Source organism: Pisolithus orientalis, assembly GCF_024613125.1.
Source record: "Pisolithus orientalis strain OTSU chromosome Unknown F5J12scaffold_1, whole genome shotgun sequence".
Lineage (NCBI taxonomy): Eukaryota > Fungi > Basidiomycota > Agaricomycetes > Boletales > Pisolithaceae > Pisolithus > Pisolithus orientalis.
In genome coordinates this window covers 2,181,229-2,205,385 of record NW_026260782.1, presented here as the reverse complement: position 1 = coordinate 2,205,385, position 24,157 = coordinate 2,181,229, and the positions used below count along the sequence as shown (strand labels likewise).

Below are 24,157 nucleotides of genomic sequence, written 5' to 3'. Positions count from 1 at the left end.
GCTCTGCACACACAAGCCTGGGACTCGACAGTTTACAAAGGTAGAAACACTTGCATACCGGACTGGATTGGTGTGAAGTACAGTCGCAAGCTTCATATAATGAGGCTGAATCACTCGCGGGCAGCTAAAATGAGGGAAGTTAAAAATCCTAAGTATTTTTGCTATCGCAACTTGCAAATATACATGCGGGTACTTATAAAATGTGATACATCGCTACGTTACATTGTCCCAAGGGCTTGCCAAGGACTAAATATTATCGCTACGATGGGATGAGTACTTGAGTGCTAATAATATGCTATCTAAACACGGCAGGCGCGCTCGCTGGAACGAACGAAAACGCGGTGGCCCCCAAAAAAACGAAATCTATAAAACAGTGCGTTCCGAATTTATAGGAATTTATGAGTCATAATAAAATACGAAGGATGGTGGTAAATTTTCGAATTCGAAGCGTCCGAATGAATTTAATCACAGGTGGGAGGGCAGTCATTCTAAGAAGCCGAACCCGTTCAGCTTCGAATTGGAAGACACTCAGATATTTGGACAACTCACTGGACGTGCGAAAGTGAGCATATGACAGGTGATGTACCCTTTGGCGAAACCAGCCCCAGCATATGCGAACAGATATTGCCATTTCCGCTTGAAGACTTCATATTCAGCGGCGTCGGCCAATGCCGGATAATCCTTAATAATCAGTTCTTGTTTGACATTGGCTTCAAGGCGACGTCCCCATTCTCGGAGGGTTCGAGGGTAGTCTGGATTGAGGAGAGGCAATAAGGCAAACGGATAAATCATCGCAAACCAAAGGGAACATACGAGCAGCGTGATTTTCGACACCTTCGAGGGTGAATCGCCCTTCTGAACCGGAATTGGCTGCGGCGATCAACGCGGTAGCACTGGGCAGGCACGAGTTAGGCCACATGTATTTGCGCATGAAGTCCTCCGGCCTTTAAGGGAAGGGAAGGGAACCTTGCGTGAGCATGCGAATCGTGACTTCAAGGGGCAGAAGAAACTCACTGATAGCGGGAATAGCGTGACTCTGGGAAACTAGACGCACTAACCACGGCGGTTGCGTTTCGCGACTTCAGAGCGTAGTCGACAAGCTTGAAGTACGTGTGATAGTGCTGGGAACCCACGTGCTGTCCCACCAATTCGTGTGAGTGATAACAAAGGGAAACGGGGAATGCCTTTTTCTCACCTCCAACATTTCGATACTGACGAATGCGTCGAAGGCTTTTTCGAAGGAGGGAGGGATGTCGCGATAGTCCATAAGGTGGACTCGAATACGATCCTGAAAACCGGCCTCCTTGATACGCTCCTCCGCAAGTGCTTTCTGTTCCTTAGACAACGTCAAAGTATCGACCTCACACCCAAATGTTCTGGCAGCCTAACGACGTAATCGTGAGCGACAATTATGAGAAAGCAACGAACAAAACTCCTTCACCTCAATGGCGAGACCACCCCAACCAGAGCCAAACTCCAAAATTCGGTCTCCAGGCTTGACCCTAGCCGCGGTAAGGACATGCCGGATTTTGCGAAGCTGTGCCGTTTCGAGGTCCCCGGGCGTTGGCCCAGTTACCAAGTCCCCACGCACGCCACCCTCCGCGTCTGTCCACAGGGCGCAAGAATACATCATTTCCTTACTCAAGAAAGCCTAGAAAGCATCGATCACTACGTGATTCCAGTCAAGTAGATTATTCTGGAGATACCTTGAAGAGTTCATTTGATTGGTCGTAACTGGCGATGGCATTCAGACGGGCTTTCCACCGTGTCTGCCCAAGGAAGGCGTTGGAGAGGCCGGATATCGCCGATGCTACCCGGTTGGCAGCTGAAGAAAGGTGGCCCATACCAGCCTCATTGTCGAGCCAAAGCTGACATTACCAGGGTCAATGGACATCGTGGAAAGGCAAAAGTGAAACTTACATCGAAAACAGCTTTGAGGTTGTCCACTTGTACGTCGCCTACCATGTACGCTTCACTGACTGGGGACAAGAGGTTAGACACTCAGGGGGAAAGAGTGAGCCGATTTGATGCTCACACCCAAGGTCCTGAGAACTGTCTGGGGGTCAGCACTCGGGTACCTCGAGAGGGGAATAAGATGAACACGTACAAAAGAATACGAGTCCAGAAGTCATCTCTTGTGACTTTAAGGTGGACCTCATTGCAGTCCTTCGTGCGCGAACCAAAGTGGAATACGCCCTCGGAATCAGAGATGGTGAGGTAGCCTCTGACGATGGCTTTCTCCATGATGGCAAGAACAGAAGCACGAGCTGTTTCAGCTATTAGCGGATATTGATCGGAGACGCAGAGAGGACATCTTACCGTAGCCGACCACGACAGACCTTGGGTTCGGAACAACCATCGACAATGATGGCAGCCGGTACAGCTTAGGAGCTGAGGAGAGGGCGATTGCTGTCGATGGCGCTGTGTTCATCATGGTGGCCCGGAAGGATTAAGGTGAAGGTTATCTTTGGGGGAGGGGATCCGAAGCGGAGTGAAGACTGGACGGGATGGGGACATCCATGGGTCCCCTTTATACTCTCCCGTGGGGGGAGGGGGGGAGGACCTGCCGGTTCATAGGGTCCATAGTGTAACGCAGATCTGTTCTCGGTTAAACCACGGTGTATACACTCCTGAGTGAGTCTTTCCTGTAACAAACGGGGATTCGCGGGAAAGATGAAATGGATCTGAGATGAGATTGATGCATCCAGCTGGGAGGGCAAGGGAAGCAAAACATTCAAAATGAGTCCGGACGTAATAGCGTCGCCCTTCTCAAAATTAATATGAAAGAGAAACTCCTGTGGGTGTGCGACAATAATAATAATGATGGTGGCCAACAATATTGAGCTGTCGGTATGTATCGTCCCAATTTTGTTTACCAAATCGCGGAATGAAACATGATTGGACAGTTTGTACCGGCCACTGCTCCCCTAGATGATAATTGCATGCATCCACCCGGTCTTGATCTTGTCCTCTCGCCGGGAGTCTGTTGGTTGCAATATTTGTGAGACACAGCCATATGGACAGAACAACGTCCTATCATGAAACTTGGAGCCCGGGAGGCGAACTCCTCCATTTCATGAGCCATCCCGCCTCCACTAATCTGGCGGTGCCCTGACCTTGGAACTATTTTTTATTTATTTTCGACGCCCACATGACAATAAGGAAGATTCACTTTCGTCTCAGGAATGTAGCTAAATCAGCCGCTACAGAGATCTGCGAGACTGCGGTGCTGTCACGGTGAACTCGTCCCCCAGGGTTGGAAACGGAAACCCTCCACGTTCTTCGGGTCGGACAAGGAGCTGGCAGCCCGGTTCGGAGCGGGCGGCTCGGTTGGTTTACTTCCGTTGATATGGATGATCCTGAACCAACGACCCTTTTTGCAGGCCAAGCCCCGTCCAATGGCCTCATCCCAACGATGTTGCTTGAAACTTGGCGCCTGCACTCACGAATTTACCCGATTGACACTTTTTGGGACTCGTTGTCATCGATTTCAGTGTCGTGGCACTCACGCCTTCGCACACAGGCTGTCCAACTTGGTGGTCATTTCACTCTGTGCCCTGACACACACTGTTGCCTTGGAGAATTTTGTTTTAAAAACGGATCTTGCTGTGTATATAGTTCTAAGCACGATGCTTTATCTAAGTTTCATCGTGATGGAAAACAGCGATATGCAGTTCGACAAAAACGTTTCCTGCTCGAGTCGGCCTCTCCCGGCCGAACTCATAAATGTGGCAAAATGGCCGAAACCCATTGCTGAGATGGCCCACAGCTGCCAGAGTGACACCACCGTTTGTCTTGATGAACAATGGCCACGTCCTGAGGGCCTGAGTAGTAGGGTGCAGTTTGTGGAACAATTCCTTGATTGACTTTATTGGACTCACTAGAAAATCAAATGCCCATCTTTCCTTCCAGAAACTTTGTACCCATGCTCCAGTAATTTGATCTTGCTCGCAGCTTTGTTCAGAATGATTGTTTCAAAATCAATGAGACTATAATCGATGTCAGTGATTAGCAGCGGTGTAGGCGTCAGGTATGTCGCAGCGGCGGATTGGCTCTCCGCTTGTTCCCCCGTCAGACTCGAAGGAGGATGGTCGCTCCTCTTGCCCCGTCCCTGGCCTTCGGCTTCCTTGGCATATCTCTCGAACGAAGGGTTTGCACGTACTCGTCCCAACTTCCTCGACGTCTAGACTGCCTAGTTTTGCTTCCAGAGTATGGCTTCCGTGAGGCTGGCCGGGGTTTGCCATCCGGGCATCAACACCGCCCTGACCACGTATGTCGCGTCATACAGGTTCAATCCGGACCTCGACCGCGTGGCCGACGCTCTCGCGCCCTAGCTGTACCACGCTGTCCAGCCATCCATGCCGCAACATCCCTTAGGCGCTATTACGGACGTTTTACACGCACAACTGCGTTGCTGTTGCGAAGAATCGTGGGATCCCGACTCCCAGCCAGCGGGAACTTTTCACAACGGTGTAACACGGCCCCACTTGCGGACACGCCTCAGTGAGCTGACACGAAACGCGACGTAAGCGGATTAGGATGTTTACCCCAACGGGCATCAGTAAGCTGTTGTGCTCCCGACTATTCGAGTAGACGTGACTCCATCGATTTGTGATTGGCTAGCAAGTACCCGTTGGGTGTCCGCACCAAGGCTGATGGCGTGCAGCTTGCCAACCGAAAGTAGGTTAGGTCTGCGTTCTTCTAAATGAACTGTCTTCGTCCTTGCAAGACTAACTTGAAAAGGTTGGTTCTACCCACATATCTGGCACACCGGGTGACCTTAATTGCCTCTTTATTAGGCCATGCGACTTGATCCGCTGTCTTATCATAACTCGGTCGAAATTGAGCCGTTATCTCGAGTCGTTGCGGCGATCACCCTGAGAGAATGCGCAGCTGCGTGTAGGACGTATGAATTGTCTTTGGTGCCTGGCGGGTGAACCAGGAACATGTTTCCACCCGAGGTTCAAATGTTACCTGGCAGTTGTATAGGCACGCGTGCGACCTACATACTACGGTGATCGTGGAACTATGGTTTCTCAGCCGAATACATGTGCATGCGATGGCCAAGTGGTCTGTTGCGCCAGCAATCTGCTGTTCGGTCACCCGTCACCACTGGCGGGACCTTTTATACTGCGCACTAATAATGAGAACCAATGCCTATGTGCATTTTGATCGAAGAGCTGATCTTGTCTAGTAACGCAAAAGCTTAATGTTTGTTGACTGCAGCGCCGCTTTGCCAAGCAAGTCCAAGTCTGGCCGAACGTCGCTGGGCCACAAGTTCCCATCGTTTAGTCAAAGACGGTTAGTCAAGCATCTGACTGTAGGTCCACATGGTCAGTGCTATTGTGTGGGACGTACAGGGGTCGCATCATACTCCACTACGGATCAAAATCATTTAGGAACCTGTCGGTCGGCCGGACCTGAAGGAACATCCTTACACAGAAATCGGTTTCTAATAAGCGGTCATCGAATGGAACTTGCCTCGTGTTCTTTTGTAGCGGGTAATGTTTTGACGGTGGCACACAAGCTCTTAATACTTGCAGAATATTTTGCTTGCATTATGACTTTACAGCTCGGAGTTCGTTCCGATCTTCCCAACCAGCTCGACTCGTATTACGAATGACTTCATCGTTGATATTGCCTCCCCACTTCGTACAAGTTCGGTTCCGGACGTCACCCCCTTACCTTGGTGTGGTTTGACATATGGGTCTCAGCTTAGTACGCAGGTAGGTCAATATAAGTGGTCATCGAATGGCATGCTTCGAGCGGGATTCCATCGCAAGGTTTCTTCCTCCATTGGTTCAGCTGCACGGCATTTGGCATGACCTAGCGTTTAGCCTGAAATCGATCCATGAGTTCAATTCATGGCACGAACCTTGCGTCCTCAATTTGAGAGGTAGAAAGAAGGCCGCTGTCAAAATTTACGTGTGGGATTCAAGGTTCTGCACGTGAACAAAACACATGTCCGCATGAAAGGAACTCAGTGCTCAGATCGCCCAGCTTGCCGCCTACAATCAAAGCGATTTCAGAAGTAGTTGTCGGCAATCGGCGAGATGGCTGATCCTCCAAGAAGGAAGGCAAGGTACGCATGTCGATGGTCGAGGCTTGAAGCCGGCAGCCACTCAGAAGGCGGTCATAGTTAGCAAGGCCCAAAACACTCGAGATGGGCAGCGTATTGGATGGATGCTAAGCAGGAAGGGCTCGGGATAGCAATAGTCTGACCATTATTGCAATATCGTGTGGACAGTACCATGGACGTGACTCAAACTAGAATTCGAGAAGCATGGCTCTCAATTTGGAAAATATTGGACCTACAAAGAGGATACACGAGAACGGGGAACTGTGAGATCGACAGTCCGCAAACGGACCAGGTTATTGTTTTTTTGGGTGTCCACATGTCTTTCAAATATTTCCTCACCAAGTTAGTGTCAATCGGAGGCGATGATACGCCCTGTCAGACGACGGTCTGAGGTGGCGGCGGCGACACGGTGTCCAAACTATTCTCCCCTCCATCAGGGACCACTGAGCTGTAATAGAGCCTACGGGCGACATCCTCGACCACCCAGTCAAGGCCAGCAATTAAATTATAGCCCGTCACCGCACTGCAGGGAGAAATTTTCCAATGGTGCGATTTGATGCCGGACAAGCCAAGCAGCTGCACGAGAAGCGTAATCACATCAAGGTCGATGTTTCATTTAAAACAAAATACGTACGTCAGTGTATTTCCTTGTCCGTCATCGATCCGTGGATATCCTGCTTGTTGGCGAACACGAGAAGTGATGCACCCGTTAATCTCTGGTGATAGCGATAACTTAATATTCAGATCGCCTCGCCTCCGGGGCGTGGGTGGAAGCTAACTTACGTCTTCTTGTAGAAGGTTATGGAGTTCCTCTTTGCAATCCTGGATGCGTACGCGATCGCTGGAGTCGACGACCCACACAATGGCATCCGTCTGTTCGAAGTAATTTCTCCAGTAGGGCCGAAGTGTCCGTTGCCCTCCAACATCCCCTACAGACAATGCAAGCGGAAGAAAACGTCAGAGATACCATTACGATACAAAGGAATGAATTAGAACTGACAGATGTTGAGGGTATAACTGAATGATGAGAGGACGATCCATTGCAGAATAGTTTCTGTTTTCGAGAGTGTCGCCGAGAGAGAACCCTTCGACTTGGCTCACCTTCGATGAACAAACGTCTTGATATTGAAGCCAAGAGTAGGGCTGATACTTGATATGTCCTCTCCGCTGATCTTCTTCAGAATGGTGGTTTTACCCGCGTTGTCGAGTCCACTGGTAGTGAATCGGGATTGTGTTTCAGTCAATATAAGTTCCTTCTTAAGGCGGTTTCGTTTGACGAAACATACAGGAAAAGGATTCTCATTTCCTTCTCCTTTCGACGGCTTTTCCTGATGATAGTGAGCAGGCCCATGACGTTCCTTATACCTACCAGCTATTAGTAGGACTTGCCAAGTTTCGGTGAGGCAGTCCGGGGGTGGCGCAGTATTGCCTTCGGCATTCGGCAGCAATTCAAGTGCCGTGACCGCTAATACCTCCAGTACATACCACCAGCACACCTCACTGCGAGAGATCTAGCTTGTACCGGTGGTCAAGTCACTGTCGCAAGGTTGAAAATCACGCCATATAAAAAGGCTTTGGACAACTACGAGCAGATATGCCCCCAAAAAGCAAAGGGAAGAAGGGAAAGCGTGCCGACGACGATGACTACTGGTGTGTTCCAGCACTTATCTTCAGCGTGATCTCCATTTTCGAGCTAATGTTTCGCGGATGCCAGGGATAAGATGGGGACTCCTGCTCCGGCAAATCCCCTAGTTCCGGCGCAGATCACGGGGGGCGATGCCGCAGATGAAGTTGAGAGTAAACCGCAACCCTCTGCAATGGGATTCTCGGCGTTTGGTGCCCTTCATGTGGACGATGGTCCACCAGAAGTAGATGAAAATGAAGATTTTGGAGGTTTGATGGTATGCCCGATCGTATTCCTGAGAAGCGCATACTGTACACTAATTATATGTACATACAGTCTATGATCAAAGCGAATACTACAAAACAGAAGAAGGATAAGAAGAAAAAGGGCAGATTCCAGGCCGTTGAGGATGAGGATGAAGAGTTTGCCTCTCCGCGTCCACCAGCACCGCAGTTAGATGCTGTTGAGGACGAAGATACCGTCCTGGCTCCTTTCGCAAAGAAGAAAAAGAAGAAGGGTAAGAAGGGCGCCGACGATTCCGACGAAGATGGCGCACTACCCACTGCACCACCAGTTCCCAAAGGAGACTTAGTGAATGAGGACGATGGTAGTGAAGACGTACCAGGGCCTGCCTCAAAGAAGAAGAAGAAAAAGAAGGGCAAGAAAGACAAGGATATTGATGAAGAAGGCGACGCATTACCCACTGCACCGCCAGTTCCCAATGTGGAGGCCGCAAACGACGCAGGGGACGACGAGGAAGTAGATGTGCCTGGGCCTGCTTCGAAAAAGAAGAAGAAAAAGAAGGGCAAGCAAGATAAGGACGACGAACTGGAAGTTGCTCCATCGCCAGTTGCACCTGCCGCACCAGAGGTGGGAAAAGAAGATGCGGAGGAGGCTGAAGCTGGGGATGCTGCTGGGTCGGCTTCGAAGAAGAAAAAGAAGAAGGGCAAGCAAGATAAGAGCGAGGAAGTCGAGGTTGTCCTGCCGCCAGCTGCGCCAGCCGTTGAGGAGGCTGGAAAGGAGGCTGGGGGGGAGGCCGAAGGTGGAGGCAGTGCTGCTGCTGCTGCCAACAAGAAGAAAAAGAAGAAGGGAAAGAAAGACGAGGATGCGGGCCCACCGGCAGCCGTGCCTGTCCCCACACCTGTCATTGGGAAGAAGGCGGGCGGCTTGGGTGCACTCCGGGCAATGATGGAGGAGAAGAAGCGGCTGGAGGAGGAGGCCAGGCGCAGAGAGGAAGAAGAGCGACGGCGAATCGAAGAGGAGGAAAGGAAAGCAGAAGAAGAGGCTAAGCGGAAGGAGGAGGAGAGGCTCCGTAGGAAGGAGAGAGAAAAGGTATCTCATTTCGTCTGTGGTTACTGCTGCATCCCTCACTTTTTCTTTAAGGCAAAGCGTGACTTAGCTAAGAAGGAGGGTCGCTTGTTGACCAAGAAACAGAAGGAAGAAAGGGCTGCTGCTGAATTGCGACGACAAGCGTTATTGTCGTCGGGTGTCGTTGTTGAGGGCCTACAACAGCCCTCCGACATCTCCGGTGCCACTGGTAAAAAGGTGGTATATGGCAATCGGAAGAAGAAGTCAGCTGCTACAGGAAGGGAGACACCCATAACTTCGCCCTCGTCTCCTGCTCCTTCATCTCGCCCGCTAACGCCTGAACCAGCCCCTGAACCAACAGTGGAACTGGTAGAGCCATCTACCAAGGTCGAAGGCGTCAAGGACGATTGGGATGCAAGCAGCGATGAGGAAGAAACCAAACCTGTTACACATCCTGGTGTCAAAGACTCCTGGGATGATTCCAGTGAAGAGGAGACTGTTTCTCCACCTCCGACAACGAAGGAACCTCCCAAGCCACCCAGTGCTCCTGTGTCGAAGCCTTCGCGGCCAACACGTCAGCCCGCTGCGAAGGTGACTGCTGGTAGGTTTGGCGATCTCGGTTTCAATACCATCGTACTGATTTGGTCACAGAAGCCAACGGATCGGCGGTCAAGAAACCTCAACCTGCTGACGCAAGCGGATCATCAACGGAATCTTCATCCGAGGAATCTTCGTCGGAGGAAGATGACTCTGACGACAGTTCAGAGGAGAGCTCTGAGGAGTCCGATGATGGCCTTACGAAGGCGCAGCGTCTAGCCGTACAAAGGAAAGCTGAAGCGGTCGAACGCAGAGCGAAAGCCCATGAAGCTGCTCTGGCTGCGCGTAGCAAGGACGATTTACGCAGTCCGATTTGCTGTATCTTGGGCCACGTCGACACGGGTAAAACGAAGTTGTTGGACAAGGTTTGATGATTGCTTATTTCTCCACGTATGGCTAAATTCGTTGCTGTAGATTCGACAAACCAACGTCCAGGAAGGCGAAGCCGGTGGTATCACACAACAGATTGGTGCAACGTACTTCCCGGTTGATGCTATCAAGACCAAGACTGCTGTTTTGAATAAGGTTTTATCTGATATTGTTAGAAAAAAAAAGTCAGCACTGACATGCATGGTAGGACAATACGCAAGAGTACAAGATACCCGGTTTACTTGTTATCGATACACCCGGCCACGAATCATTCACCAACTTGCGGAGCCGTGGAAGTTCACTTTGTAATATTGCCATTCTCGTCGTCGATATTATGGTAAGCATTTTTCTGCCTGCCTTAGTTTCTTCATTCTGATGTGCGCATTAGCATGGTCTTGAACCTCAAACTCTTGAATCTCTTCGCCTTCTGAGAGACCGTAAAACACCCTTCATCGTTGCTCTGAACAAGGCGAGTTCCGCGCATTGCAGGTTCGTTTAGTTGTTAACAGTCCATCAGATCGACCGTATGTATGGCTGGAAGGCGACTCCAGACGGGGCATTCCAAGAATCACTTGCTAAACAACCGGTTTCTGTTAAACGTGAGTTTGAAGATCGGGTTCAGAAAACTATCCTCGCGTTTGCCGAACAGGGTCTCAACGCTGTTCTTTACTATGAGAACCGAAATTTTGCCCGCAACGTGTCCCTTGTACCTACGTCCGCAATTACGGGTGAAGGTGTCCCAGATATGATCATGCTTCTTGTGAACCTCACCCAACAGCGCATGAGCGATCGTCTCATGTACCTATCTGAACTTGAGTGTACCGTTTTGGAAGTCAAGGTCATCGAAGGTCTCGGAACAACGATCGATGTCGTACTGTCCAACTGGCATTCTACGTGAAGGCGACAAGATCGTCGTATGCGGTCTTAACGGACCAATTATCACCCAGGTTCGCGCTCTTCTAACCCCGCAGCCTCTGCGTGAGTTACGTGTCAAGGTCCGTGAAAACCCCTATCGGGAGAGTATTCATCCAATGATACACCTTTTTTTAGTCACAATACGTTCACCACAAAGAGGTCAGAGCGGCCCTTGGTGTCAAGGTTGTGGCACCTGACCTGGAGAAAGCCATCGCTGGTTCGAGACTTCTTGTAGTTGGACCAGACGATGACGAAGACGATCTCCGAGACGAGGTCATGTCCGACCTCACTTCACTTTTGAACTCCATTGACAAGTCAGGCCGTGGTGTCTGCGTACAAGCCAGTACACTGGGGTCATTGGAGGCGCTGCTTGACTTCCTTAAAGTCAGCAAGATCCCCGTAAACGGCATTAACATTGGTCCTATTCACAAGAAGGATGTCATGCGTTGTGCTACTATGCTTGAAAAGGCTAAGGAACTCGCAGTTATTCTTGCCTTCGACGTTCCAGTAGACAAGGATGCAGAGAAATTGGCCGAAGAAATGGGCATACGGATATTTAAGGGTGGGTTTCCCGAAGCATCTGTCAGCGCGTCGTTGACAGTATCCTTGTAGCTGACATCATCTACCATCTCTTCGATGCGTTCACGGCCTACAACAATGAGATCATGGAGGCCAAACGGAGAGATGCAGCTCCTCAAGCTGTCTGGCCATGTCGTCTTAAAATCATTGCTGCATTCTGTAAGCGCGACCCGATCATCTTGGGAGTCGATATTCTGGATGGAAACTTGCGCATCGGAACGCCCATGTGCGTTGTGAAGGTCGATCCGACGACACAAAAGAAAGATATCATTGACTTGGGAAAGATGTGCGTCCTTTATTTCCTCGTTATCTACAATAGCTCCATGGGCCGGCCAACAGCACCTCGCTCGAAATCAATCACAAACCGTTCGAGGTAAGGGTGGATCACACTGAATTCATTTTAACTAACAATGTTTCGTTGTCCTATCAGATAGTCAAGAAGTCTCAAGCAGGTGGAGGCGTTGCAGTGAAGATTGAACATGCAGTTTATCAGTCTGCGAGAATGTTCGGCCGACATTTTGACGAGAAGGATGAACTCATTAGCCACATCACACGTCAGAGCATTGACGTTTTGAAGGTGAGTAGACATTGACACCATGTAGTCGTTTGTCGCTTAGATGTGCGTTCCAGGCGACCTTCAAAGCTGAGGTATCAATGGAGGAGTGGGCGCTCATCAAGGCACTAAAGCCAGTCAGTATACTTGATCTGTCGTTCTTCTGTCCTCACTGACGTGAGATCTCTCGCAGCGCCTGAATATTCAGTAGAACCACATACATAGCTCATGAGGTGTACCTACGTAACTACTGCCCTCGGAATACGGTTTTGTCCAAACCAGCCGTTAGCCAGCCGGATTCTTAAATTCTGAATGACATTTCGTGAGATTATGGAGTCCAAGTGGCGCTTATCACACCGGATAAATATCAAGTCACTTGGAAGAAAAAAGTATCGCTTCTTCTTTATCTCCTCAATGTCTGCTCCTGCAAGTGTCAGCGGTACTAACAAAATCGTCGCCAACGATAGCGAAGTTGTCGCTGTCGTGGATAGAGACGCATTGCAACTGGTGATTAGCGGTATGGCGCCATGGAGGGATGCCTTGCAGGGACTTGATGCGTTTGTGGATTACCACGATAACTGGTAACGTCGACTTACAAACGGCGAACTGGAATGGGCTGCGGGTATCCCTGGTTGTTGATCTGGAGGGGAGAATGACTGTGTCTCGCCGACCATCACGTCCGAGCCTCTAGAAAGACACCAGGGATTGAGATTATACCGCTAGAACCTGAACAGTGCTCATACCTGCGTAGGGAAGCCCACCAGTGTCGCTGTTTATGTTACGCTCCTACGGGAGCCACCCATGCATTACTGATGCTCACTTTTTTTTTCCTGCCTAGAATCAACTTGGCTATAAACAGGTGAGTGAGACTTGAGCTTTTTGATGTTGTCCCACTCGTTGAATGATTCATGATTTAGCAACTACACCGCAGCTGGCACCTTATCGAGAGTTTTGCTGCCAGCTTCGTCGCTCTCAACTTTATTGGTGGTGTCCGGTACGAAACATATTTATTTTGTCTTTTGTTCCCGACTTACAGCATCGTTCAGTTCTGCACTTTTCCTCGGTCTACTCGCGGGTGGTCCTGCCGCGATATGGTCGGCAGCACATCTATGGCTCATTGTCTGAAAGTTAACCCTCGAATAGGTCATCGTACGCCGTTACTATGATCTTCATGTTCATTACGGCTGTAGTGCTGGCGGAAATTTGCTCTGCCTTGCCTTTGAGTGGTTCCATATACATCTGGGCTGCCGAGAGTGCTGGTCCTAAATATGCGAGATTTGTTGGCTTTATCGTCGCTTGGTGGGCTTGTACGGCTTGGATGACGTTTACAGCAAGCAACTGTCAGGTTTGTAAACCCGTTTCGCTACCAATGCCTTCTAATACGTTTCCTTAGGCGACTGCCAATTACATCGTCTCTCAGATGGCCGTATGGAATGTCAATTTCCCTGGCGGTGTAGGAAATGACAACATTCAATGGCGTGCCCTTATTTGGGGTATCTCTGAATTGATGCTTTTACTGTCTGTCACGATGAATTACCTCCCGCCGAGACTATACTCCTTCATCTTCAAATTCTCCGTTGGCCTTATGATGCTAGACTTTTTCCTATGCCTCATTTGGTTACCCATCGGTGTCTCGAAGACCTATGGTTTCCGATCTGCGAAAGACGTTTTCACTATGACATGTACGTTCCCTTGCTATCATTGTAGTCCTGGCAGGATCATTCATCAATATGCAGACAATGGTACCGGGGCTCCGCCCGCATGGAACTGGATACTTTCTTTGTAAGTCTTGACATCGCCGTTCTCGTCACGTATTCACTCTCATTGTAGCCTATTCACTGCTGGCACGCTGACCGGTTTTGATGCATCCGGGCATATAGCTGAAGAAACAATGAATGCCAGGTCTGTCGCACGAAAGCGAGATGTGAAATTTGGCACTTACCGGTACTACTAGTGTGGTTGCTGCGAAAGGTATTCTATCCAGCGCGATTGCGACGGGCGTTCTCGGCTTTGCCACCACGATCCTGTTTCTCTTCTGCACTCCCGATCTGGACACAGTATTTTCATTGAATGCACCGCAACCGTTTGTCCAGATCTATGCGCTTGCCCTGGGAAAGAAAGCGAGCATCTTCATGACGATAATCGCTGTTCTCGGTCTCATCATGGTTCGTGACAAGCTTCTACCAAGAAACGGACCCAGTTTGAATTGACTACTTCGTAGAATTCCACTGTTGCCATCGTCGCATCATCACGGTTGGTGTTCGCTGTTGCCCGTGATGGCGTACTGCCTTTGTCTCGCTGGGTTGGCTGCGTGGATTCGAAAGGCCAACCTCGCAACGCGGTCACTGTCATTTATATCTTTGCTGCTTTGCTCCTCTGCACGATCTTGCCAAGCCAGGTGGCATTCACATCGTTGGTTTCGGCCGGGGCGGTTCCGACTATCGCTGCCTATGGATTGATTCCGTTACTCCGCCTAACGATGACGCCAAATCACTTCCAGTCATCGCACTTCCGACTTGGAAAGTATGCGAAACCGTTCTACGTGTGCGCTGCGTTATTCAACGCACTTATCTTCGCCGTATGTCCGCACTAGTGAAATTATTCTTTTAACTAACATAGCATCATCTTAGGTGGATATATCACCATTCTACTTCCCTGTTACGGCCAATACTTTCAACTTCGTGAGTTATGGTGCCTCAACCGTTGAAGCGCATCTCTGATCAGATTGCATAGGCAATTGTTATCTTCATTGCGATCACCATCTTTGCGGTTCTTAGCTGGTACTTTATTCCTGAAGAGAAGTGGTTAAGGAGGGAGCAAGTTTTGCGGGCCATGGATGCTTCCGAAGGCCAGGAAGAGCACTAGATGCTCAAGGTATAATCGAGATTGGTACATCCTTTTGGTACGGAACATATTAAAGTGGTTGGAGACCCAGTAGTCCTTGACATGCTCCTTCCACGTCTGCAACCTATTTGAAAAATATGACGGTTCATTTATTCGACACGTCGTGAGAGATTGAATACCAACCTCTTTTGGCGCTGCAACACTAAGGATCATGGGATGTTCCTTGCCTACTAAAACCTCATCCTGCGCGCATACACAGTAAACCCGTGAGATCTCTTTATTCAGAAAGGCTGTGACTTACTTCAATTCGAATTCCCATATTATGGAAATTTTTGGGGAATTGAGGCAGGGGCGGTACATAAATACCTTGGAAACACACGGAGAATGCTTTAACAGCGCAGCCGCGATTAGGTTGTGTAATTTCATATACCTGGTTCTATGGTAATAACCATCCCCGCCTTTAATCTGATGAAGAGATTGTCCCATATACGGCGTATCTATTTTAGCTTACGAAAAAACTTACAGTTCTCCCCGATCAAAATTCGACGATTCGTGCAAATCTATCATGGACACGTCAGCGGCCCGTTGCTAGCCCGTCTGTCAGAATGCAGATAGGGAGACTCCCACCTATGCCAATAGGGTGGCTCAAGAAATGGGGGTAAAGGACTCGCTCCACTTCGCCCGCGTGTAGCCGAAAACCGAGCTGGTTGAGTTCGACTCGGAGAAAATCGCATGAGCGTCGGTGGAGTTCGTGTAAGGTGAAGGATGCAGTTTCGGTGCATTGGCCAATAAGAGCTTTTTGAGCAGTAAGGACAGCAGTGTAAAGATCATGTTGTGCTGATGTAAAACTTCCCGAGGCTGGATATGTACGTGCTAATGAATGCAGTTGCGGGCAAGCCATGGGTTAATGGTAATAAAGCACATCACAACAGTATCACTGACTTATATCTGAAGCATAACCACTGAATTTGTGATTGTGTCAGTAATAGATGTGTCGATAGAAGGCAGATGTACACCATACTTGTATTCGCACCCAGCATCCACTAGAATCAGCTCGCCATCCTGGATAACTTGGTTGTTCGACGTGTAATGTATTATGAGTGCGTTAGGTCTAGAGTATATGAAGTCATCAGCATATCCTTGCCCTACCTGAATAACAAAAAACTTACCCGGATGCAACGACGGGTACATAAGCTAAGCGTTGAGACCCAGAGAGGCTACAAAGATATTCGAAATGAGCTGCAATCGCACTCTCTGATGTACCTGGCTGAGTGAACCGCATGGTCTTGGATGATCGGATAAGCTTGGCTTATTGGAAAGGAACACAACACCGACCTTTGCGAACGCATGGCCACTAATGTCTGCAGCGGCGCGCATGACCTGTTGTTCACGCTTGCTCTTAATAGACCGCAACTTCGCTATCAAAGGAGCCAAAGGTTGCCTTCTAGGAATCAAGAGTGAGTCGACCACGGATTCACATTCTGAGTTGGACCGGGCAGAGGGCTGACAGGTATCTCAGCAAGGACTTTGCTGTCCGTGGAGGCCGTTTGGTGGACGCGTTGGGTGAATCAATGTAGATATTGGAATAAATGCCTGCAAGAGATTTAAGCCGAGCAGGAAATACGTGAATGGGCAACGCATCGTCAGCCCTGAAGATGGAAACAACATCTTCGAAACTTGTCCTAATCGACACAGGGTAAGTATGAGGCAAAGGGCAGACGAGGTATGGGGTCACCTAGCACCCTCCCATTTTTCCTTCGCAGAATCCTTTCCGCTGGAAAATAGCGTCATCCGATATCCACGAGAATTGGATGTCTTCTCTAGAACAGGGGGTAAAGGGGTCACCTAAGCTGTACATACACTCAGGCTCACCAAGTATGACAGCCGCGTCGGGTTCCTCGAAACCCGTTAAATACCAAAAGTCAGAGGCCTGACGGAATTTATAGCTACTCTGAGGTTCAGGGGCTCAAGAGTGCAGACCAAGTGCAGATAACCTACAAAATGTCTTTGAACGAATGAGACTCATCATCTACACGACGACTTCCGACGGTGCGACGCACTTCCGCTCATATATTTGATGGGGGCTGCTACCAATACGACAAGAGAATCGCTCGGAAGGCTATCCATGAGGGTCCTCCGCCGACATTCATACTCATCAGCAGGTATACCAGGTGTCAGTTCGTGCGGTTTCACTTTCAAGGGAAGAAGAGATTGTTTCAGCACTCTATCCATTGGGTTCATCCAGCGAAACACTCACGGAGGTGGGGGTGAGATGGGAATAGCGGTTGGCCATAATTTGAAGGTTTATGGTTCTGCGCGCTACCGGCCACTGTTGCGAGTGCCCTCAACCCGCGACCGCACGTTCTCAGAGGTGCTGTGGCTCGCCATATGGGCTTTTGCAACGCCAAACGCAGTTGGCGGACTGACATGGACCAATGAAAGGTATATACAAAAATGGTAAGTACAAGTAAAATAATTCAAGACATAATCACGCGCGCTTGTACTGCAATTAGGCCGATCAAAGGGGGCATAGTCTGGTGTGGAGGCGGAGCATGGGCTTGGTGCTGCACCCCCACAACGACGCTCGCATACGCTAACCATGCGCTATGACTGGGAACGATACAGCAGACAAGGCATCGACGTGGCTTCAACACTCACCGCGCTCGCCTTTTCTGCTGTAAGAACGACTACAAAGTTCGGGGTGCGTCTTCCGTTCGTGCTCGTGTGCCAGTCAATAATGCTCAGTCGATGTTACTAAGTTTTCGCTCGTCCGCAACGTCGCATCTAGTACCGTCGGTGCAACGGCCAATGCTCTTGATTACACTGTGTTCGGCAACAACGTCACCGCCCCAGTCATTGAAGGGGCCGTTGCCAGCGCCATAAACTTTGCAGAGGCGCTTACCCTTGCGCCGATTTTTCTTGGTGAATATATATCCGCTGCCTCTCTACGGGTGGCACACAGCTCCATCGATATCCTTTCGATCATATTCTCTGGCAGCACTGAGGCTTCCTTTTCATTGGTCTCTTTTATTCATCTGGTGAAACGAGAATGGTACAACCCAGCGGCGCCAAAGGGGAGCATACCCAGGAAGAATTACGGCATAAGAGAGGTCGGAAAGGCCATCGTCGCTTGGGTAGCACTTCAAGGCGTGACCCAGGAGTGGCACGAAAAAGAGTGGAAGAACTCTCTACGCGAAATCGAGGTGCACGATCCACATAGTGGACCACAACTCAAACGTGTGCCGTCGCGTGTCCGTGTCACTTCCGACGTCATCTTCCCAGGAAACCGTGGCCAGCTCATTTCCGCAGATATCGGAGAGGCTCCCCCAGGTACCCAGAATACCCGCAAGCGATCCTTGAGTGTTCTCTCCCGTGTTTCGTTTTCATCCATGTCGACTGTTAGGCGAAAGGATAAAGAAGACCTCTTTGAGCGGCCACAGAAATCAATAGACGAGATTAAATCAAATTTACGACGCTTCTCGAAAATGGTTTTAGCGGGGTACGGCGGTGCCAGTCTGTTGTTCTTCGGGGTTTCACCCTGGCTCACTTCAACATCGAACCGAATAACGCCCCCTACCACAAGAAACCAGAAAGAAGTGGAAGAGGCTCAGTTGGAAAGTGCTATCAATGCTGCAGAAGCAGAGGCTGAAGGCGATTCTTCATACCCTTCCTCGACGCCCGATAATTTGGAATTTTCGTGGTGGGATATCCTAATGGGAAAGCATGATAAGGAAATATTTGAGAGGTCTGTGCATGGCGATACTCCGAATACCCGGGACGTGCGGGCCCGCGTCCGCGCAACAGCAGTCATTGGTATCGAACGGCAGATGCCAAGATTTTGGGTGCTCACAGACCACGACAGACGTCAGGTCGTTCTCGTTCTTCGAGGTTCGTTCTTTTATAGAGGACGGCTCGCTCCTACGGAAAGTGGATGTATTGAAATCCTTACTTCACAGGCACCATGTCCCTGAACGAGCTAGCAGTTGACCTGACTTGTGTACCTGTCGAATTTATACCTTCATGGAGCGTGTCGGGAGAAGACAAGTATCATCACGATACCCATAGCCCTAGCGATAACAAAGTACCGGCTGCGAATGCAGGGCGACCACAGCTTCCCAGAAGGCCGTCGTTGAGGTCATACCCGTCATTAGATAGACGTCCGCGATACCATGTTCACGGTGGGATGCTTCGCATGGCGCGTGTGATGGGTGAAATTGGAAAGCCTGTACACCGTGCTGTAGCGAACGCTCTCAGCCGAAACCCTGGTTATGGTTCGTCCACGAAACCTTCCATCGCGTCTACTCCGTGAACTAATGGCGTTGTTTGGTGGACACAGAATTGATTCTCTGTGGGCACAGCCTCGGAGCGGGGGTTGCTACATTACTCGCTCTGGTGAGTGGCATTCCAGAGGAAGTGAAGAGGGTCATTACGTGTCTCATCAATTCCACGCATCAATCACAGATGTGGGCAGATCCGACAACGTGCTTGACCATTCCTTCGAGTGGATTGCCAGCCGACTGTCCCGTATTCGTCTATGCATTCGCTCCTCCGTACGTGGCTTCTTTGGGTTTTTGATGTAAAGCCTCACCGCATTTCCGGCCCCGCTGGAAACAGGTGCCTTACGGATGCAACACTGAGCCACTTGGCGTCGAACTTGGTAGTCTCGTTTGTATATTCGGACGATGTTGTATCCAGGCTCTCGTTGGGATCCGTCCGGGACATCCGGAATGCGGCTTTGTTACTTTGTGACGCGAATGAAAGAGGGGAGGAGGGGTACTCAGTCACTACGCAACGAGCCAGGGAATGGAAAAGCGGGAAAGGGTCCGATGATGATTTTCGATGGGTAAGTGGTTGTCTGGATCCTGCTTGAGGCGGGGTGCGCACTGTCGGGCGGACTTTTCTGTTGTTCATGATTTCTTGTCTTTGCTAATGTTTTCCATCCGCAGTTTCTGGCGATGCGTAGGACGCTCGAGGCCAATATGCATATGGCAGATCTCTTTCCACCAGGTCGCGTCTTCTGGGCGCGTAGAGAGGGAGATCTCCCACCTTCCCAAAGACTGACAACTTCGACGGACAAAGTTAGGCTTTTCGAGGTGCTGGATACCGAAAATGTCTTTTCACAGATTGTCTTTTCACGTAGCATGTTGGGGTACGTCGTGGCTTTTCTCTCTCACACTGACGGCCGAACTGATATGGCATTTTTGTCTACTTAGTGCTCATATGCCGCACAGATACGATCAAGTTTTACATGAACTGCTATGACTTCTTGGTCTAGAGTGGGTCCACGAGATCCTCACCGAGTTATCTGTATATCGCTGAGATTCATTACACATTCCACGGTCGTTACTACTAATTTACGACGCATGTAATACCAAGTACCCCGAAGCAAACCAAGCGACGGGATACACCGTGTACATATAACTGTAACTTTCTTGTCGTTCAACTGATTCGATGTTTCGAACGAATTCAGCCGCTTAGGATGATATGCTGTCAGGTCCAATGATGTGGTACTGTTTCATCATTACTATTGAGGCATATCACCATGTGGCAGTCAATGATAAGTGCAGGATAAATTCGATGATCGCTAGTTCGTGCCAGTGCTGGTAAGCTTGATCGGAAATGAGCCATTTGCTTATCTAATGCCGAAGTTGGCCTAATCGGCGAATCCCGTGCGCCCCGCAGACGGACTCAGCACAGAAGCGGGGCTCTGTCCAACGCAACATGATTGCATGCACGGTTCTGCTGGCATTGTTGCCTGTCGCTGGCGTATTTGGATTCTCAAACACAGTACCATTCGTTGCGTGGTCGTCGAAAAGGTATGATGCATATATTGCTACCGTTATTGACAGTCAATCAACCAGAACGCGCAGCTCGAATGTACTTTCACCTATTTCACCCAGTACGCACCCAGACCACGGCGCGTTACTCGAAAGCATAACGCAAGACGAAAATATTTGCTCGTTCGATGCCATTTTCGTGATTGACCATCCAGGTGTAAGTCGCTCAGGTCCTCCGCGTGTACATCCTTTGTTTGATTGGTCGAACTCTTTCAGTTACACAATTCAGACCTCCGGGATTTGCATCCATCGTGCGGCGTCGCAACCGCTCTCAAGAATGCACCGTCCTCTCGACAGTTCCCTCACGTCGAGCAGAGGATCGTGTCTCCGGATCCAGATTCGTTCTCGGAACGAGTCGCGAACCAATGCGACTTTGCGTTGGTAGATATCAAGCCCGAGTCTGGCGTATGGACACTCGATGGAAATAAGAAGCACATCTTGACGATGTCGATGCCTCCACTCGGAGGCCCCGCCACGCACCGGAAAATTGTTATGTCTCAACACGGTATGTGCATGCATATCCTAAGCGGACCAGTACGCTGAGACTATGTTCCTTGAACCTCACTTAAAGAACAACTCATCTCTGGAGCTTTGGAGAAGCTTGCTGTTCTATCACCCAACCACCTGGTCCTCTATTCGGGGGCCCCACTTCCAGCAGAGAAACGCCAGCTATCCGAATTTGATCCAGATTTTGACGAAGATGGCGATGACCCAGTATTCCAAGCAAACGTCATAGCTGCCGCTCCAGCAGACGGAAGCATTCTCCAGCGATACCAGCTCCTAACACCTGCGCTCATCATGTCACTACTGCTCGTCTTCGTCATTTTAATACCGATTGTGGTGCTTGGTATTACAGCGCTTGCCAGTATTCAATCACCTCTGCGTACTGAGGCACCCGCAAGCTATAGTGCTCACGAAAAGAAGGTCCAGTAATACGTGGCTGTTGTACATTGCGTAACATTCTATGGCGCTACCATTAATTACAATCTCTGATAACAGAAAGGGAGGTATCAATGCACAATGGTTTTACACGTAAGGATACAAGGCAATCTAGCGAGAGCAACAACCAAGTGACAACAGACAGATGGAAGTGGGCGGTAGGTACTAAGGGTTGCAGAAGAGCGTGGGGAATCAAATCCGGTTACTCGGTATCTTCCATCTGGAGAGCATCGTGCATTATCTCGAGTGCCGCCAAATGAAGCGGTAGGAGAGGGTAATCGTCCGATCCTTGACCTCGCACTCCCGCAAGGACCGCGAGCTCGTGGTAATTCCGAGTAATTTCCTGGTGCATGACGTCGTCTGAAATTGCCATCGATGAGCCAGAGGATCGGAGGGTATGAAGCAGATGGATGTGAAGGGTAGGGTAAGTGGTACCGGCCGCAGCCTGCTTCGGAGGGGCATGCAAAAGAATTGTTGTGCTAACGGGGAGGAGGGGAAGAGCATCAGTAACAGGTGCACCTTCGGAGTCAGGAATAAAAGAGGCGCCTGCCCAGTGTTGCGTTGTCGGTGCTGCGAGGGGAATACGGATGGTAGGGTAAAGAATATACGTTGCCGCCGTCGAGATGTCAACATAGAGAGATTTCGTGGAGTCTTTGTTAGACGTCCGGCGTGGAAGTGCCTGATGACCAACGTTGTTTGGCGGGTTTTGCAAGAATGACCAGGACGTGGTGCAGTCGGCTGAAAGTATGCTTATGTGGAAGGGGGGTATGTCACGACATAGAGGAACGGTAGCTGAGAGATGGTGTATCCAAGCTAAAATGATAAGTTAAGTAAATTGACTGAACCTAGAAGAGAGGGGGGCAAAAAACTTGCCATCGAGTTCGCTTGCAGATAGGACTCCGAGCTTGGTTATCACCAATCGCCACTCTATATTTGCCCTCCGAGCAAACCGCGCTGCGAAATTCCAGATTTGCACTACCGCCGAAGTCTCCACGTCGTCATGTGTTAGCCAAGTACCAACATCGTAACTCTCTCCTCGTTGGTCAACACACGACGCCAACAGCCACTTCCCGCACGATGAAAACCGGTATCCTACATGCAGAAACGTATGTCGGTCTAGAACATCCAACGAGCGAGCCTGTCCATGTTGACTAAAGAGGACAGTTGGAGTGATAGGTCTGGACAGCGTGAACAGCGGTTCTTGAAAATAAGCTTGGGTCGGCTCTCCGGTTTCGATGATTTTGCGGGACATAGTACGTTTTACCGCTCGCGAAAGTCGCTGGTAGACCGAGAAACAGAGGGTCTCGAGTTCGGCGACGTTGTCCGTCCAGTCATGAGTAGCGATGACAGCCTCTGGAACCAGGTGGAAAAGGACGGGAAAATTTGCGCAAGATTTTTGAAGGCGCTTGATAGTAGATAGGATTTGTCGGAACAATGGAGAAGCCAACGACATTGCCAGACCAGGAATCGTAATATAAATAACGAGTGTATTTGACGCAGAAGGAAGACCGCCAATAAATGAAACTTGGTGACCAGTCAGGAAAAAAAAAAAGATGCATATATAAGTTTAACACGTACCAAGATGCTTGCGTAGCGTATCCAGACGCCAAGCCAAAATACCGTCAGATATACAAAGAGCATGAGTTCCCAAGTTATGTGAACCAAGATGATGACCCTGATAACGATGCTGTGTGAATGCAACGACGGACGGAATAATATAGCATAACTTACACTGTAAACCGAGGACATCCTTCGCAACCAAGTCGCAGCTGTTTGTGGCTGCAAAGGGCCGTTGTCTTCAATGACTAGAAATGAAGTGACGTCCTTATTGCCTCCAAGAGGGGTCAAACCAAGTTTTCCCCAGAACCGAAGTGATGATGGCAGTAATTGCACTACATGATCCCCCTTTCCCATCGAAAGCATTGGAGGTTCGAGCCGTTGAAGGAGACTTCGTTCGGGCGCTGTTGCGGCGCCCGAACGCGACAGGATTTCAGTGACGCATTCGGTTCCCGCACGCTTTCCCAGAAACGAAGACAGCTCTAGCGGGCCGTCTAGTACATGAACTCGCTTTATGATCCCGGCTACAGCAGCGACGTCCGCAGGCCATACATCATCTTGCCTGCTTGGCAGGACGTGAGCTTTGCTGGCTCGCCATGCCTTGGCAAAGATGGCGTTCTCAACAACTTCGCGTGCAAGCATGTTACCAGCTGCTTCGAGGGACTTGGACTTTTCAGAAGCCGCGCCTAGAACGGCAGCAGGAGAAACTGGCGTTGGAACGGAAACCGGGACGACAGAAGGGATGGTCATAGGAGCGACTGCAGCTCCGGGTGATCGAAGTGGCTTACTAAGAGGGAGCAGGTAAGGATGGTGAAACTGCATGTGAAGCAATGATGCTCCTAAAGGCAGATATGCTGGAGGGGGGGTCGCTGGACGAGGCAATGCACCGACATCCGCAATATCTAACTCATCGGAGTCGGAAAGGGTATCTGAATCAGGATCATCAGGGTCAGCAA

At 49.9% G+C, this 24,157-nt stretch overlaps 6 protein-coding genes across 6 annotated transcripts; 3 read left to right on the top strand and 3 right to left on the bottom strand.

Annotated features, from left to right (window-relative positions):
- Positions 1 to 25: 25 nt before the first annotated feature.
- F5J12DRAFT_794858 (Mycolic acid cyclopropane synthetase-domain-containing protein) lies at positions 26 to 2,826 on the bottom strand. Its single transcript, XM_051744043.1, has 11 exons — positions 2,320 to 2,826; positions 2,108 to 2,267; positions 2,036 to 2,052; positions 1,921 to 1,979; positions 1,707 to 1,868; positions 1,442 to 1,651; positions 1,196 to 1,384; positions 1,015 to 1,136; positions 814 to 944; positions 550 to 752; positions 26 to 488 (listed from the first exon to the last, which is right to left on the bottom strand). The coding sequence occupies exons 1-11, from the start codon at positions 2,432 to 2,434 to the stop codon at positions 462 to 464; spliced, it is 1,395 nt and encodes a 464-aa protein (XP_051606087.1). The 5' UTR covers positions 2,435 to 2,826; the 3' UTR covers positions 26 to 461.
- Positions 2,827 to 6,049: 3,223 nt separating this feature from the next.
- Positions 6,050 to 7,430, bottom strand: F5J12DRAFT_934445 (GTP-binding protein; the record flags this gene model as incomplete). The annotated part of the gene is made up of 6 exons (XM_051749592.1): positions 6,050 to 6,655; positions 6,772 to 6,795; positions 6,863 to 7,008; positions 7,080 to 7,096; positions 7,181 to 7,291; positions 7,366 to 7,430. The coding sequence occupies 6 exons, from the start codon at positions 7,428 to 7,430 to the stop codon at positions 6,455 to 6,457; spliced, it is 564 nt and encodes a 187-aa protein (XP_051606086.1). The 3' UTR covers positions 6,050 to 6,454.
- A 107-nt stretch (positions 7,431 to 7,537) lies between these two features.
- On the top strand, positions 7,538 to 14,889 carry F5J12DRAFT_918200 (uncharacterized protein; the record flags this gene model as incomplete). Its single annotated transcript, XM_051749215.1, has 28 exons — positions 7,538 to 7,729; positions 7,794 to 7,980; positions 8,040 to 9,035; positions 9,087 to 9,612; positions 9,663 to 9,973; positions 10,023 to 10,133; positions 10,186 to 10,314; positions 10,366 to 10,446; positions 10,495 to 10,848; positions 10,886 to 10,972; positions 11,028 to 11,454; positions 11,505 to 11,757; positions 11,811 to 11,844; positions 11,902 to 12,048; positions 12,102 to 12,161; positions 12,218 to 12,231; positions 12,408 to 12,531; positions 12,863 to 12,883; positions 12,942 to 13,018; positions 13,071 to 13,118; positions 13,168 to 13,369; positions 13,418 to 13,706; positions 13,761 to 13,806; positions 13,855 to 13,926; positions 13,979 to 14,189; positions 14,246 to 14,606; positions 14,711 to 14,715; positions 14,758 to 14,889. The coding sequence occupies exons 1-28, from the start codon at positions 7,674 to 7,676 to the stop codon at positions 14,887 to 14,889; spliced, it is 5,361 nt and encodes a 1,786-aa protein (XP_051606085.1). The 5' UTR covers positions 7,538 to 7,673.
- Positions 14,607 to 17,297, bottom strand: F5J12DRAFT_934432 (peptidase M24; the record flags this gene model as incomplete). The annotated part of the gene is made up of 15 exons (XM_051749591.1): positions 14,607 to 14,992; positions 15,052 to 15,111; positions 15,170 to 15,234; positions 15,299 to 15,333; positions 15,392 to 15,428; positions 15,496 to 15,741; positions 15,811 to 15,830; positions 15,890 to 15,979; positions 16,038 to 16,153; positions 16,204 to 16,312; positions 16,377 to 16,550; positions 16,604 to 16,688; positions 16,741 to 16,833; positions 16,929 to 17,060; positions 17,126 to 17,297. 15 exons carry the CDS (start codon positions 17,295 to 17,297, stop codon positions 14,939 to 14,941), a joined length of 1,488 nt encoding a protein of 495 aa, XP_051606084.1. The 3' UTR covers positions 14,607 to 14,938.
- A 61-nt stretch (positions 17,298 to 17,358) lies between these two features.
- On the top strand, positions 17,359 to 20,341 carry F5J12DRAFT_794813 (uncharacterized protein). Its single transcript, XM_051744042.1, has 8 exons — positions 17,359 to 17,569; positions 17,628 to 18,756; positions 18,825 to 19,139; positions 19,205 to 19,260; positions 19,330 to 19,418; positions 19,483 to 19,711; positions 19,815 to 20,017; positions 20,082 to 20,341. Exons 1-8 carry the CDS (start codon positions 17,468 to 17,470, stop codon positions 20,128 to 20,130), a joined length of 2,172 nt encoding a protein of 723 aa, XP_051606083.1. The 5' UTR covers positions 17,359 to 17,467; the 3' UTR covers positions 20,131 to 20,341.
- A 161-nt stretch (positions 20,342 to 20,502) lies between these two features.
- F5J12DRAFT_34324 (uncharacterized protein) lies at positions 20,503 to 21,742 on the top strand. Its single transcript, XM_051738980.1, has 3 exons — positions 20,503 to 20,862; positions 20,922 to 21,210; positions 21,277 to 21,742. Exons 1-3 carry the CDS (start codon positions 20,590 to 20,592, stop codon positions 21,636 to 21,638), a joined length of 924 nt encoding a protein of 307 aa, XP_051606082.1. The 5' UTR covers positions 20,503 to 20,589; the 3' UTR covers positions 21,639 to 21,742.
- The last annotated feature ends 2,415 nt before the right edge of the window (positions 21,743 to 24,157 follow it).

Coding starts and splice junctions, on each gene's coding strand:
- F5J12DRAFT_794858 (XM_051744043.1), bottom strand. CDS start 2,434: ATGATGAACACAGCGCCATCGACAGCAATCGCCCTCTCCTCAGCTCCT. Junction 1,652..1,706: donor AATCAAATGAACTCTTCAAG/GTATCTCCAGAA, acceptor GATGCTTTCTAG/GCTTTCTTGAGTAAGGAAAT. Junction 1,385..1,441: donor GGGGTGGTCTCGCCATTGAG/GTGAAGGAGTTT, acceptor TTACGTCGTTAG/GCTGCCAGAACATTTGGGTG.
- F5J12DRAFT_794813 (XM_051744042.1), top strand. CDS start 17,468: ATGCGCTATGACTGGGAACGATACAGCAGACAAGGCATCGACGTGGCT. Junction 19,140..19,204: donor CAGCCGAAACCCTGGTTATG/GTTCGTCCACGA, acceptor TGGTGGACACAG/AATTGATTCTCTGTGGGCAC. Junction 19,712..19,814: donor CCGATGATGATTTTCGATGG/GTAAGTGGTTGT, acceptor TTCCATCCGCAG/TTTCTGGCGATGCGTAGGAC.
- F5J12DRAFT_34324 (XM_051738980.1), top strand. CDS start 20,590: ATGATTGCATGCACGGTTCTGCTGGCATTGTTGCCTGTCGCTGGCGTA. Junction 20,863..20,921: donor TCGTGATTGACCATCCAGGT/GTAAGTCGCTCA, acceptor GAACTCTTTCAG/TTACACAATTCAGACCTCCG. Junction 21,211..21,276: donor AATTGTTATGTCTCAACACG/GTATGTGCATGC, acceptor CCTCACTTAAAG/AACAACTCATCTCTGGAGCT.